At 54.9% G+C, this 14940-nt stretch overlaps 1 protein-coding gene across 1 annotated transcript in view; it reads right to left on the bottom strand.

The window, feature by feature from the left end:
- Positions 1-5918: 5918 nt before the first annotated feature.
- The window catches only part of EFR3B (EFR3 homolog B (S. cerevisiae)), a 30209-nt gene continuing 21187 nt past the window's right edge, over positions 5919-14940 (bottom strand). The window contains exons 11-23 of the mRNA XM_010583177.1: positions 14662-14773; positions 12738-12789; positions 12334-12506; positions 11602-11677; positions 10584-10745; positions 10110-10241; positions 9930-9997; positions 9061-9188; positions 8561-8652; positions 6929-6977; positions 6479-6585; positions 6225-6274; positions 5919-6024 (exon numbers count right to left, since the gene is read on the bottom strand). Of these exons, the coding sequence (XP_010581479.1) occupies positions 5919-6024; positions 6225-6274; positions 6479-6585; positions 6929-6977; positions 8561-8652; positions 9061-9188; positions 9930-9997; positions 10110-10241; positions 10584-10745; positions 11602-11677; positions 12334-12506; positions 12738-12789; positions 14662-14773 (1307 nt within the window). The remainder of the gene's footprint in view (positions 6025-6224; positions 6275-6478; positions 6586-6928; positions 6978-8560; positions 8653-9060; positions 9189-9929; positions 9998-10109; positions 10242-10583; positions 10746-11601; positions 11678-12333; positions 12507-12737; positions 12790-14661; positions 14774-14940) is intronic.

Raw genomic sequence — 14940 nt, 5'->3', positions numbered from 1 at the left:
TGGGGGAGAGCCCGAGGGGCGTCCCACCCCCTCCACCACCCCTCCCTGTAGCTTTAGTGTCCCGCTGGCATGTGTTTCACTTAGAGATCACTCGTTATGTCGTTCTTAATTAGTACTCCGAACAGGTCCGCTCCTGGGTTTCACTGGGTGGGAAGAGGTCAGGGATAAAGACATCAACCGCTTTGCCACACCCACTGGACACGCACGGGGAGCAGGGATGATGCCCCGTTTGGAGCACGCTGGATGATTTTCATATTTTCACTGAGCTGTACAATACTGTAAATGATAGATTAAAAGAATTCTAAAAAAAAAAAAAACAATACATTTTTTTTGCAAGCTAAACAGGTGTCAGCAACATCTCTGGGGTTTGTAAAGGGGCAGAAAAGATAACTGCAAAGTAAAATCCTGCAGCTGCGGGGTAAAGAGACGTGGCTGGGAAAGTGCTGGGGACCATGTTTTAGGGTGGGGGGAGAAAGAACAATTTTGCACCCCCAGCTTGGGAGCTTCACAGGAGTCGGTCATGGGGCTCCAGCAAGGGTGGGCTCACTGCAGCCAGCCCAGAGAGGGCACCAGGGGCTGCATTTTGGTGGGGGCCAGCTCCTGCACACCCCAGCCGCGTGTGTTTCGGTCCCAGAGAGGAGCTCCACGCTGATGTGACACGAGATGACAGCTTTTGCTGGCAGCTTGGGGAAACGCAGCATCCTCTGGGTGCTGTCCCAAGGAGCAAAGGCACTGAGCCAGGCTCCCCCAGCACCCACGTCCCAGGTAAACTCATTAATCCGCCATTAAACAATAATGCTGAAGAGCCTTGGGACTAGGGAAAGCTTCATTATTTATAAAGTAACGCCACTAACTCATGTAGTGAAGCAGGGGGGCAGGCTGGGGAGGAGGCCAAGTATAAAACCAGTTTCATGGGGAATTAAACCTTGATCGCCTCTGCCCAACTAACAGCTTAATGCTGCCAAAGTATAACCATGCCCATTCCCCCTTTTACACACTTCCCAGGCAGCAAACCACCAGCATTAATATCGTAATGCTGATCTCATGGGCTGGCTTTGTGCTTCCCACCACCTCCCGCTCCACTCGGGGATGGAAAGCGAGTGCAGAAGAGCCGCAGATGCCCCAGTGGGATGAACCCACCACTCTGAACAGGAGCGGCTTTGGGGATTGGGATTGCAATGCACAGGGCTGTGCATCCCCGTTTATTTGGTATAAGATGGTGGAAATACTGTTAAAGTAAAACAGGGCTCCTATTAGTGCTTTTCCCCCCACTCCTTAGCTAAGAGATGTTCTAAATCAGTCCTTAACATAGCGAGGAGCAGAGGGGCTGCTGGTGCAGCACGTGCACGGCTGGCGCACAGTGGCACGGTGCCCACCACGTATATTTTGGTCCCTCAGATAGCTTTCCAGGTGTCATTATCTCCCATTTTGGCCTTGGCAGGTGGGTTTGTGCACATTTATGCATTCTGTGAGCAGAAGCCCAGGACCTTTCCCCACAGCCCTGCGCACTGCAGAGAGCTTCTTCAGGATGGGGGAATATCACTAAATGAGTGGTTTGGACTGCTTATAGAATCACCATCAAGGGTATTAGCAAAAATGATTTTAAAGGAACTTATAAAAAGTGTGAATTCACAGAGTTTGATGGCAAGGTTCACTCTATTACTTAATACACAGATGAAATGTACAAAAGAAAATCAAGTTAGAATCAAACTAGAATTATTTATACAGAGACTGAAGATGCAAAAGGCTAAGAGAGAAACATACAAAGGAAAATCGAGTTAGAATTGATTTTTTACAATTTGCACATAGCTCGGGGATGTAAAAAGGGAGGGGAGACCCTCCTGTTGAGCCACAAGGTTCAGAGAAGACCCCCTTGCTTTCTAAACTCCTGATGGAGCTCAGGTGCGGCTGGACCCACTCCTAGTCCCAGACTCAGGCAACGGCTTATGTCTAAAGGGATTATGTGTGTAACAGCAGTCTGAGGTTCATTCACAGTTTGAGGTGAATCATAGGATTTAGAAAAGGCAATATTTGTACTTGCTATAGCATACCCAGGTTAATTCACACACGCATGCACACAGATGCTAAGAGAGAGAGAGATAAGCAATGGTATACCTGTTAAAAATTCCCCTCGAGTTCAGTGAAAATATTCACGTCAAGCATCTCAGCATCTTTCTTAGCGGGAGAAGGGTTGAGCCTCAAGGAGCGAAGGGTACCAGCCCAGGTCCTATTGTCGGCTTTCGGCAACGGTCCTCCGATTTTCACCAGCCGGAGAGATTGCGGGCTCCGAGAGGCATCCCCCTCAGAGGGAGATGCTGGGCACAGCTGGACCCGCTGCGGTCCAGGAGAGCTCAAAGGGTCTCACGTGGGACCGCTGTTTATAGGTTTGCCAGACAATTGCCTTTACTCATCAGCAAGTTACTGGGATTCCAGTAACACCGGCACCGTTTTTCACATGAGCTACGGTTCAGATAAGGAAGGCTCCAAGGCTGTCAGGGAATAACTAAAACCAGATAAGGGATGCTCCAAGGCTCTCAGGGGATCACTAATATTCCCAGTCCCCACCTCTGCCGGGCAACAGGAGTCCTTGGTAGGGTCAGTGCTGCTCCCCACCTTAGCCATGCCAGAGTTCCCAGGATGGTCAAGGGACGCTTAACTGCCCAACTCATTACACAAATGCTAAGGCCAAATGGGAATTCCCGAGATCATGGAGCGGCCCAGGACAGGGTGGTGGATGCACCACCACAGGGGAAAATGGAGGAAATACTGAATTATAAAGGATGATAAAGATGAAGCCCAGTTTGGGTTGGATCCTGGGCACAGAGCTGGGGCAACGAAGCTTGTCCACAGCCGAGGCCATCCTCTTCCTCACCCCGTGCCTTCCCTTCTCCATCCCAGCAGCAACCACCCATTGTCCCAGGGCAGAGAGACAGCACCCAGCTGCCTGCGCCAAGACAGCAGAGCCCCTAAAGTGGCAACATCAACATTTATTTGAAAAGGGCTTTAAGATGGTGCATTTGAAAATATCAACGGCTTCTTGGCCCTTTTAACAACCCACTCACCCCCTGCCATCGGCTACACATGGGAACACCACAGTGCTCCGAAATAGGGAGATGGAAACGCACACATGCACCTAAACTGACGACTTTATAGAAATATACTTTGTCATCTATACGCACACAAGTATCTAAACTAAACGTGATGTACAAACAGGTCACTTACACTGTGTGTGTGTCTGGGGGGAACATTTACAGGTGGAGTTTGGGTCCCAAAATGCAGAGGGGCAGCGGTGAGACATGCTGGGGGATGCAGCCGGCTGGGAGGTGATGGCCCCGGCCCCACTGCAGGGTCCCACGGAGCAGAGCAAGGGAAAAGCATCGTGACTGGAGGGACCGGGGGCTGCTCCGCAGGGATAACCCGCAGTCCAACGCCTGGGAGCAGAGGCCGGGGGTATTTTTTGCCCCAAAAGGGATGATGGGCACCCCAAGATGTGCCCCGTGCTGTGCCTGTGGCTCCCCTCCTTCAGTGTGAGCAAATCTTGTACTCATCTTCCCACCTTCGTTGTGGTTTTGAAGAGTTTTGGAGGTGTTTTTCCCGTGGACACACAATTTGGGGGTTAATCGCTTTTCCTACTGCGTTTTGTTAAAAATTTTAGTGCTTTTCATTAAAACAGCCACAAAAGCAAACACTTCTTCTCCAAGCAGCCTGCTTCGCATTCCTGCTGCCGACCCCAAAACCTGTCCCAGCCAAAACTCAGGCTCCAGCGGGACCAGGCGTAACCTGGGGAGCAAAAGGGGCTTGTGGACAGGGGCTGGAGACACACAGGGACCCTGAGGAGAGGTAGCAGCAAAGGGAGAGGCTCTGGCACTGGGCAGGACTGGGACAGGCAGAGCCACGCTGGGAGTGGGGCAGCACTGTGATCCAGCCCAGGGACTAAAATAAACCCTTGTTTTTCCTGTCCTCTTAAGCTAGATCATTTCCTAAGCCCAGATTACAACACGACCACACAAACAAGTGGTGACCTTGGGGCAATTGCGAACTGTATCCACCACCGAGGAAAAAAAAGGGGGGGGGGATGGTAAAGTGTAATTACAAGCTTAAAATAACTGCCTGAAGATCTGCAGCAAGAGGTGGCAGAGAAATGGGTCGTGGCTGAAGCAACCCAGCAGGGCACGGGCAGAGCCGGTGCGAACGCTGAGCGGCCGCCTTTACCTGCTGTCTCTCCGCGACGTGCAGAAGCAGCTCCCGCGTCTCCAGATGTCTAAAGCTGTGTCTCTTCGTGTGGCAAAGACAGAAGCAGCACGTCTGGCCGCAGGGGAAGGGGCTGCCCGAGCTCGCAGGAGAGACCCCCAGGGACCCCCAGGCTGCTCGGATGGCAACAGTGGAGAAGCTGCAGGCCACCCGACTGCGAAGCGTGCCCAAGCTCGCCTTGTGAACAGCATTAGTGCACCGATACTCGAAAGGCATTTGGGAGCAAGAGAGACCCTGTGAATGATTAAACACCCCCTGCGAACGACTGAACACCCCCTGCGAACGACTGAACACCCCCTGCGAACAACTGAATACCCCCAAGCGACCTTTCCTCCCCGTCCCTACTGTCTTCACCTTGCAGTTTTGGTAGGACCCAGAATTTTCTCCCACGTGTGTCTAAAGCAAAACTTTCAATAGGCTCATCTCCCCCAGCCCAAATCCAGTTTTATCCTATTGCACAAGAAGAGGTGCGATCCACAGCCTGCCAGATGCAGGGTCTCCAGGGTGTATCCTCTAAAACACCTCTTATCACAGCTATTTCCTGCAGTACTGGGGTTTCTTTGTGATTATGGCTCAGCTGATTTAAGATTGGGCCTTGTCAAAGTGATTCTGCTTAAAAAAAAAAAAAAAATTCTCTCTTTGAGACAGGAACCCCAAAACTGTGAAAACCCAGCCGAAAAATATGAAAACAGTGGGTTAATGTGTTAATATTCCCCAGCACGGTGGTTGCTCGTGCCTCGTGTCACCGCCCCAGGCACCCCACTGCATGCCCGGGCACGCTGCCTGTGCGCTCAGTCGCACCAGTCCCCTGCGAGCAGCCTGCCGGTGACCCGGGTGAGAGGCACAGCTTTTGTAGGTTTTTTCCCCCCAAAAAGTGGGTTTTCCCAAAGAAATTGAGTTTTCAAGTGACCTGGAACCAGCCAGGCTGCTGCATGCCCCCACATTGAGATGGGACGATCGCCACCCTCATGCTGCACCGGGCAAGCCGTCCGTCCAGGGCATCGGGGCACCGTGAAGCGCCCAGGGGAATTTGCCACGCAACCAGGGGGCTATGGGGAGATGCAGGCTCGCAGGCCAGGAGCTGGGCATGGGGACTGTCCCCCCACCTCTAGCAACCTGCCTCAAGCACCAGCTCGAGGAGGCTTTGGTTTTGCGGTTGCCCCAGGCTCCGGCACGCTGCACCCCAGGCCCCCTCCTGCCTTTTACAGCCTCACACCCTCCAGCTTCAGCCCTGCCCCTTGCTGGGGCTCTTGACGTGGCCGATAGATGATGCGGGGAGGGATTCCCCAGGGACCAGATTTGCTTTATGCTGGGAAGATGTACATACCCAACGTGCTCCGCCCGGAGCCAGAGCATCTCCTCTCCCCTTCCCGAAAACCAAAACCAGAAAGGGAGGTCACAGCAAACACCCACCTCCCCGCGCCGCTGTGCCCTGAGCCTCCTGCACCACCAACCGCTGCAGAACGTGGTTGCGGAGGCAGAGGGTCACAAAATAAAGTACGGGAGACGGGTTTGCGGTGCCAATGAATCTTGGGGTGACCTCGGTGTCCGTGTCCCCACCCGTCCTGCACGAGGACGCGCTCCCCACAGGGTCAGCAGTCTCTCCCCAGGAGGTCCTTTGGTGCGAGCTGTGCGGCGGTGGCTCTGCCCCACCAGCACAGCCGCCCTCAATACACGCACAGGTCTGGGAACTTCATCTCGTACACCGGGATGGAGTGGTTTTGGGGCTGGCCGTAGGCGGCTGTGATGGTGCCGGAGGGGCTTGGCGGTGGCCTGAAACACAAGAGATGGAAGGAGGTGGTTTACAGAGATGTTTGGTGAGAAAGCAAAGCCTGGTGTGGAAAATGTGCATTCCTGCACCATTGCAGGTCTCCCCGCTGCCACCATAGCAGAGGGGAACTGGGGCAGCAGATTTTCGGGTGGCTCGACAAACTGTGCTTGGCTTAGTGTGCTCAGCCGTCGCCCCAACTCACCGTATGGTGATCTCGAAGATCTGGTTGAGCTTGCTCTGCAGCAGCGTCGCCTGTAACACAGACACGGCGGCCGTATTAGTGCGGCTGCACCCTGAGGACTGCAGCAGTGCAAACGGAACAAACGCCCCGTTGGCCTTCCCTGGTCACCAGAGTAGAGGGAGGGTGGCCTGGCAAAATTCAGAGCCGCATTGTCACCGTCCGTCTCTCCCCAGCAGTGCCACCACAGGGATTAAAGTGCCGCAGCCCCGACTCACCCGGGCACCGCAGTGGGCGGCAATCTCCTCGAATGGGGCTTTCTGAAATTTCTCCACCACTTGCCGCCTCCGTTCCCGCTCCTGCTCCTCCACGGCGACGCTGTCTACTGAAGCAGAGGGGACATGGCTCTCAGCTGCTCCCTACCTGCACAGACCACCACATCCCCACCTCCCCAGCAGACAGCGTGGATTTGGGCATCACTAGAAAGCCAAGGAGAGGGTCTCCAGCATCTGGCTTTGGGACCAGCCCAGCCAGGAACACCTCCAGGGCCAGGAAGAGCTATGAAGCTGTTCGGTTGCCCTGCAGCCTGGGTGCAATGCTGCCATGGCAAGGCGCCGGGGACTCATCCATCCGTGGTGCGCACACACAGACGCAGGGGTGACAGCACCCATGCGCACACACCACGCCAGCCTTCACCTCTCCCTACCACGGCCGGCTCCCTCACTTACCTATCGCCTTCTTCAGCGTCTCGTATGTGATCTCTTCTGCTGGTGCTCTCTAAAAGAAGGGGAAAAGCAGATGAGGCTCAATGCACAGCAGAGGATACCGTTCTGGGATTACAACAACCCAGAACCAGTGTTCCAGGCTGTACTGTTGCACCAAACCACAGTCTGTCCTTAAAGATCAGGGATATCTTTCCTGGCAACGAGTGCTTTTAAAATGTTTCTTCAGGCTGGACTAGCCAGGCCTTACACCTCCCTGAAAGTAAAGATTTGCCACCCAAACAGCAGTGGGAGACCCTTCCTGCTGTGTGGCTCCCTGGATTGGGTTTGTGTGGCAAGGTTTTGGTAGCGGGGGGGCTACAGGGGTGGCTTCTGTGAGAAGATGCCAGAAGCTTCCCCCGTGTCTGACAGAGCCAATGCCAGCCGGCTCCAAGACGGACCCGCTGTTGGACAAGGCTGAGCCTGTCAGAGATGGAAGTAGCGCCTCTGGGAGAACGTATTTAAGAAGGGGAAAAAAAACTGCTGCGCAACAGCAGCCGGGAGAGAGGAGTGAGAACATGTGAGAGCCCCAGCCTTGCAGACCCCCAGGTCAGTGCAGAACGAGGGGAGGAGATGCTCCAGGTGCCGGAGCAGAGATTTCCCTGCAGCCCGTGGGGAAGACCATGGTGAGGCAGGCTGTCCCCCTGCAGCCCAGGGAGGTCCACGGTGGAGCAGATCTCCACCTGCAGCCCGGGGAGGACCCCACACCGGAGCAGGGGGATGCCTGAAGGAGGCTGTGACCCCATGGGAAGCCCGTGCTGGAGCAGGTTTGCTGGCAGGACCTGTGACCCCGCAGGGGACCCACGCTGGAGCAGTCTGTGCCTGAAGGACTGCAGCCCGGGCAAGGGACCCACACTGGAGCAGTTCATGGGAAGGACCCATGTTGGAAAAGTTTGTGGAGAACTGTCTCCCATGGGAGGGACCCCACACCAGAGCAGGGGAAGAGTGAGGAGTCCTTCCCCTGAGGAGGAAGGAGCGGCAGAGACGATGTGTGACGAACTGACTGCAACCCCCATTCCCCGTCCCCCTGCGCCGCTGAGGGGGAGGAGGTGAAGAAAACTGAGAGTGAAGCTGAGCCCAAGAAGGGAGAGGTGGGGAGAAGGTGTTTTAAGATTTAGGAGTTTTTTTCTCATTACCCTACTCTGATTTGTTTGGCAATAAATTAAATTAATTTCCCTGAGTTGAGTCTGTTTTGCCCGTGACGGTAACTGCTGAGTGATCTCTCCCTGTCCGTATCTCGACCCACAAGCCTTTTGCTATATTTTCTCTCCCCTGTCCAGCTGAGGAGGGGAGTGATAGTGCGGCTTTGATGGGCACCTGGTGTCCAGCCAGGGTCAACCCACCACACTGCCCTTGCAGGCTGGGACCTGTCAGTGCCTGGAGGGGAGCGTCAGGGGCAGTCGGGGTCTTTCTGACCCCACTCGCTGCCAGACACACCAGGACTGAGTTACGGGCGCCTGTGCTCGCAGCCAGTGGAGCAATTATGCGTGCAGCCAAATGAAGAATTAGAGAGGGCTTAACCGCATACTGTCAGGTTACTAAAAGTATGCAGTGCTGAGGGGATGAGGCAGCCCCTGCAGCTCTGGTGTAACACAGTACCTGCTCTCGCTCAGGACTGTTTCTCGACTCCACCTCAACCTGCAGGGAAATGGTCTCACCAATGCTCTTCCTCTTGGACAAGCGATCTTCATCTGGGGAGGAAGAGAAAGGGCAGAAGAGCTAATTGCAGCCATCTCAGGCGCAGTGGGGTGAGCACAGGCAGCCCCCGGGGAACACGGCCTCACATCCCATCCCCAGGGTAGCAGTCCATCTGAGCCATTCACCCAAATTCATCCAAACCAGCAGAACTGAGGACTGAGCCAAGCCCAGCAGACTTCATGGCTCCTTCTGTCCAGTCAGCCGTACATGTGTCAACCCCAGGAAGTTCCCAATTTACCACTTCATGCCTCAGTTTCCCCAAGGCTACTCCTTTAAAGGAGGGCAGAAAAACAACAGGCCCACATGTAGGACAAGAACTTCACACCCCCATAACTGTGCAGAACAAGGGACCAGTTTCCTTTCCCCGCCAGTTCTCCAGGATGCCCCAGGGTGGTGCGTACCCGTCAGCTGGGGGATGTAGGGTGTGCTCAGCCGGTCCGAATTGTAGCCGCTGCCGCCCAGCACCTCACTGATCTTGCTCTGCCAGAAGAAGACCTCCGGGCCCAGGCGGTCAAGGCTTTTGCTCAACCTATGGAGACAGAGGAAAAACCAATGGAGATGGCAGCACCTCTCCTGCTAGGGGAACCATGCCAGCAGGGTTTCCAGTCCCTTTTGGGTCAGAAACAGAGGGCTCTCATGGCTTTGCCTAGTTCCAGCACAGCCCAGCTACATCACGCTATTTCTGCGCACACCGGCACAAAGTCAGAGTCTCAGAAGGGCTCTCGCCCCATCACGAAGGATATGGATGCACTCAGGGAGCACCACCCTGACCTCGGGAATGTCTCAAGAGAACAGTGGCACTCACCGGGGGCAGCGTCTCCATAAGGGACCTCACCACCAAATGTGACCCATGCCAAGCGTGCCAGCAGGAACGGGACAGCCCAGCCAGCCTTGGCCTGAGGATGCTCAGCACGCAGCAGGCATCCTTGAGCCGGTGGCACGGTGGAGCAGCAGGATGACATAGCAGATCTACACCCATCCTGCTGTCAGACAAGGGGAAGGATCAGCCTGCAGAGCTGACCCCGGCATTTGGCTGGCTGTGAGCACAAGCCATGGTGGCCACCCCCTTCCCTGGCTGCATGGAATCCTCCTCATATTCTAAACAGGCTGAAAATCACTTTATGTCCTTCCCACTGTGCGATCCCCAGATGGGAAAGGAGACAAGCACGGGCAAGTGAAGGGTTGATAAACCCATTATCATCCACAATCTTAAGGATGCCAATCCCTCAGGAGCAGGTAGTGGGGAAGAAGATATTTTCCAGGCTCTTACCTGGGTCTCTCCACAAACACCTCTTCAGGGAGCAGATAGGGAGCTTCCTTCTGCCGCATCTGGATGACCTGTGGAAGACAAGCAAGGAGCCAAGCTCAAACCCCACGGGTGGCCAGGAGAGTCGATGCCAGAGCTGCCACGGACAAGGCTCCAGCCCTGTCCCCAGACCCTCCCTCGCACCTCATGGATGTGCTGGCAGAAGGTGGGCACAGTGGTGAGCTGGCTGATGAGGTTCAGGTAAGCTGCACCGAGGGCAAAGAGCGCACAGCGGTTGTACGCTGTCAAGTTATCCTCGTTGATCTGGGCAATCTCCTGCAGCAGAGACACAGACCCATGAGATGAGGACAGACAATGCCCCCGGATGGTTCCCATCCACCTGATGGCATCCCCTGCCCTGCAAACATCCCAGCTTTTGGAGCTTGGGTTTGCAGCATTTCAGAGGCTGGCAAGGCGACTGGGATCTCCCCCCAGCATGCTGGCCTGATCCCACTACGGTGGCAGAAGCTCAGACCAAGTGAGGCACTTGCATCCTGCTTCCTCAGAGACCCCAACTCCAAAACAGCCCCCCTCCCAGAGGCTCCTTCCCATCGCATCCCAGCCCACCCCCCCCACGGCGCTGAGTACCAGCAGCACATCCAGCTCCCTGCTGCCTACCTGCACGGCCAGCACCAGGCGGATGAGGTCCACCACGACCTCCTCGTTAGCCAGCTCGATGCTGATGAGCATCAGCATGCTGTAGAGAGCCTCATAGTGAGCCTGCACATTGCTCTCCTCCTTGCATATCAGGTAGATGTGCCGGTAGAGCTGCTGGCCATGCTGTGGGGACACGGAGAGATGCGGTCACCCCCTGAGCATCCCCTACGAGTAACACTGCCATCAATGCAGAGAAAGAAAAGCAGCAGGGCCCAGCAAAGCATCCGTGCGGGAGGGAGCAGAGCTCCTCCAGTCACCAAGCAAATGAAGAAAGGCCCAGGGAGAGGGAGCTGTGACTGTCAGGTGGGGTTTCACCATTTGATGCTGCACCCTGATGGGGAAGAGGCACCGGCAGGTCCAAGACCAGAGCCCAGGGCAGGCAAACAGCACTCACAGCACCAAGCCTAGGGAAAGGATGCCTCTGTTGCAGAAGCATTACAGAAATCATGGCTCAGACCACAGCAGAAAAATAAAGTCCTGAGACACGTCACTTGACAGCAAGGCATGGGAGAGAGCAGGGCACATGCTGGTGCAAGGGAAACTCAGCTCTGCGACAGATTTTGGTTTGAGTGCTGCATTGCTGCTCCCTGGTGTGCGCAAGGTAAAAAATTGATCCCATCCCTCAAGTTAGCTCCAGAGGGGTTTGCATCATCCTGGAAGTCTTTTAAGGAGGCAGCGGGGCAGGGGGGAATAAAAATAAATAAAATCAGGCAACTCCGAAAGCTACTTGATAAATAGCTTTTGTGATACCAGCAGATCCTGAGGTACACATTTCTTGGGGCAAATAGCAGATTTAGGAGTCTAGAAAGGCCCACGCATGAAGCGCTGATGGAGATTGAATCCCACTGGCTTTTCCCAGGGACATCCCCAGGTTTAGAGGCATCATGGTACTCCAAGACTCAGTGTGACTTGGGGAAACAGAGGCACAGTCCTCACACTGGTCTGCACAAGGACAGCTTGACCCAGACCCTGACACTACCTTCTTCATGAAGACAGTATCTTGGCGCGAGCATTTGTCCACTTTCAGCTTCAGGACCGAGATGTCGCTGATGGTGCTGCAAGGAAAGGCCAAGGGGAAGGGAAAACTCAGACACTGGAGGGAGGAGGCATGATTCCCGCATGCCTGCAGAGCTGCTGGCCGGGAACGAGATGTCTGGGAGGAACCGAGGGGGAAAACTAAAGGTGGCTTTTAAAACCCATCTGAGCAATTCAGACATTCAAGAGTACTGAGGCAAATCACTACAGGATTTCAAGGCAGTGGCACTCAGGAACACAAAGGCAAGTTACAAAGAAGTGTGCAAGCAAAGTGGATTAGCAGGACCACAGCAAAACACATGGAGATGTTTCCATCTGGGATTACAATCACCTTCTTCCAAGGTAATGCAGCATGGACAACACAAGTGCCCAGCAGGCCTATCCATGGGGACGCAACGCAGTCAATGAACCCACTCGAGTTGGTTATTGCTCCTGCACGTCCTCCTGGGACCACTGTCTAACCACAGTTACATTCAGCAGCATGGTCCCATGTCCCTCTGGGCACAGGCTCTCAGGGAGACCCTCCACCCACCTGGCTCTTAGCAGACCACTGATCTGCAGCATTAAACCACCCCAGTAATCCTGCCAGCGCTCCCAGCCCCAGCAGATCTCCCTCCCAAGCCCACTCCGCAGGGTCTGCAGGTCCCAGCCCTGTTGGGGGGCCCCCTGGACATACCTGATGGTGGAGAATTTCTGCCGGTTCCCATGGCGATCGATGAAGCTGATGAGGATCTCAAGGACAAAGAGGCGGATCTCAGCATCCTCCATGAGGGCTGCGGAGAGCAACCTATCCAGGAAGGCGCTGGGAAGTGCCGTGAGCATGTTACTGCACTGGAAGCCCACAGAGACCTGCAAGCGTCAAAGAAAAAGGGAGGCAATGTGACAGTGTCACTTGAAGGAGGTTAAAACACACCAAGAAAGAGGGGATGCAATCAGAGAAGACTAAGTACAGCTTGAGCTTTTCCTACACCATGCCAGGGGAGAGGGTCCCTGAGCTCAGCTCTGCCTTGCCAGCAGCTGGGACCCCCCCAGGTCTTGTGGGAGTTGGACACTCCTGCGGGGATGGTGACACGTTCATACCTGGAGGAGGGACTTCAGGAGCATTATCTGTGTCAGCCGATTCCGGTTCTCCCTGCCACGGAGAGAAGAAACAAATGGTAAAATCCAAGTGAAAACAAAACAACCCTCCTTCCATACCCAAAGGATGGAAAAGCCTCAGAAAGGGCAGGACGAATTTCCTGAGAGTCACCACCACAAACAGCCATGCTGTAAAGGTCTCCAGCAAATGAGCTCCAGATTTAACAGCCAGCAAAAAGGCTGCTAAAGGAATGATGAATATCAAAGTATACATCCTGCCATAGGCATCAGAAACAAGGCAGCACTCGCATCTCCAGGCAGGCACAAGCTGAGCTCAGGACGATGAACCAACCTCTGGATGTCCCCATCCCACAGTGACTCCCAAGGGACACCAGGCACTGGCTCTGAACAGGCTCCTCACTTTTAAGCAGCTGAAAATTGGTAAGATCCAAGCCCTCCTGTCCATGGAGGTACCCCTGCTCCCATCTCACTTCTTGCAAAGCCACCACGAACCACACTTCCACTTCAGTGATGTGGGGGGGGGTTATGCAAAAAAAGAAGAAACCTTGAATTCTCTACTGTCTGAATTCAGTCTTTTCTAGCCCCGGGGGGACACAGGGAGCTCCCAAGGTATTTCCAGGCTGTCCCAAGACACACTGCCTGTGCTGCCTACCTCTGCCCAGGGACTGGGCTACACTGCAAATGGCAGCATCCCCATAAGCTGAACTGCAGGTCGCACCTCCTCTGCAAACTCCTGGTTCACCTACACACCCAGAGCAAGCACCATCCTTCACACAGCGTCAGATGAGATCTAAAAACTCTCCCAGAGGAAGCTCATGTGGAGCTCCCGGGGGAGCTGATAAAGGAGCAGTGACAAACAGCCTGGCACAGCCAGCCCAGCACTGAGAAGCGACTGCCATCCTGGGGCTATGAGCCCAGTTCTGCTCCTGCAGCAAGGAAAGCTGCCCTGGCCGAAGGGCACACAGCACCCAGTCTGTCTCCCGCCATGTGAACTGGGATTGAACGCAGGCATCAGGAATTACCCCCATGTGAGTGAGGAGCAGAGCGTGTCTCCTATCAGCCAGCAAAATCTCTCTCCCATCAGAGACAAGTGGGAAGAGCCTGACCGCACTTTGAAGATAAATATAGCATGAAAATCTGTTTGCTCCTTACCTACATGTTTCAGCACTGATACCCTCGCTCCAAATAGCTCTCATGGTCTGTTCCCACACTTCTTCAGCAATTATGTTGTTTGGGTGTTTTCCCTTCCTTCTCTTCCTCCACCGCTGGGTATAAATACCACCTCCTGCTCAGTGTTAATAAAAGTTCAGAGGCAGCTCAGAGGGGCCACGCGCCAGCGGGGGAAGGCAGCGATGAGGAGCCAGTCCCACGAAGCCATACACGAGCTTCTCAAAAGCCACAGACAGCCCTCCCTCACCAGCGGCCACCTCACTGCCCTGAGACAGCCAAAGTCACTCCCCTGAATGTTATTTTTAGTTCCTGGCTAGTTTTGGACGACACCCTGGGACTGAGCTCCTGACAGCTGAATCTCTCAGCAGGTACCCTAAGAAACACAGACTTCAACTGCAGCACCACTGCCTGTAAACACCTTTTCCCCTTGATGCTCCAGTGTTTCAAGGGGCCCTTGTCATCACATTTGCAGCAGACAGCAAAGCATTTTAAACAAGGATCGCACGTTGCTCAGCTTCCCTCACTCTTCGGTGGAAGCTCCCGATGCTCAGCCTTTCCGATAACGTGCCCATGTTCCACTCTGTCCCCAAAGGCCACCTCAAGGTGGGAACAGTTTCAGGAGCTCCTCGGCACTTTCAGCCCCGCGTTCGAAGACTCGCGTCACCACACACCGGACAGCAGCAGGGAGAGCAGGGCAGGGGGGAGCAAGAGGAGGGAGGAAGGCGGCCGTTCTCACCCAGCTTTGCCAGCCTCGATGGGCTGCTGCGAGGAGGGTAGCGGCACCTTGTTCATGATGAAGACCATCACCTCAGACTGCTGGTAGGTGGGCAGCGTGCTGGCGAAGGACCCTGCGGGGACAAGAGCCAGCTGGCAGCGTGCAAGGCGTAGCCCACCGTCCCCAGAAGCACCCAGTGCCATGGGGTCTGCCCGCCTGCCCCCCTCCAAGCTGGCTGTCGGACCCCCATAGCCAGGCTGGGATAGGACAAGCCCTGCCTGGATCTGGCACCCGCAGGCA

Source organism: Haliaeetus leucocephalus, unplaced genomic scaffold, assembly GCF_000737465.1.
Source record: "Haliaeetus leucocephalus isolate CR32 unplaced genomic scaffold, Haliaeetus_leucocephalus-4.0 Scaffold871, whole genome shotgun sequence".
Classification (NCBI taxonomy): domain Eukaryota; kingdom Metazoa; phylum Chordata; class Aves; order Accipitriformes; family Accipitridae; genus Haliaeetus; species Haliaeetus leucocephalus.
Note: the sequence above shows the minus strand (reverse complement) of the source record. Positions and strands in the feature narration are given on the sequence as shown.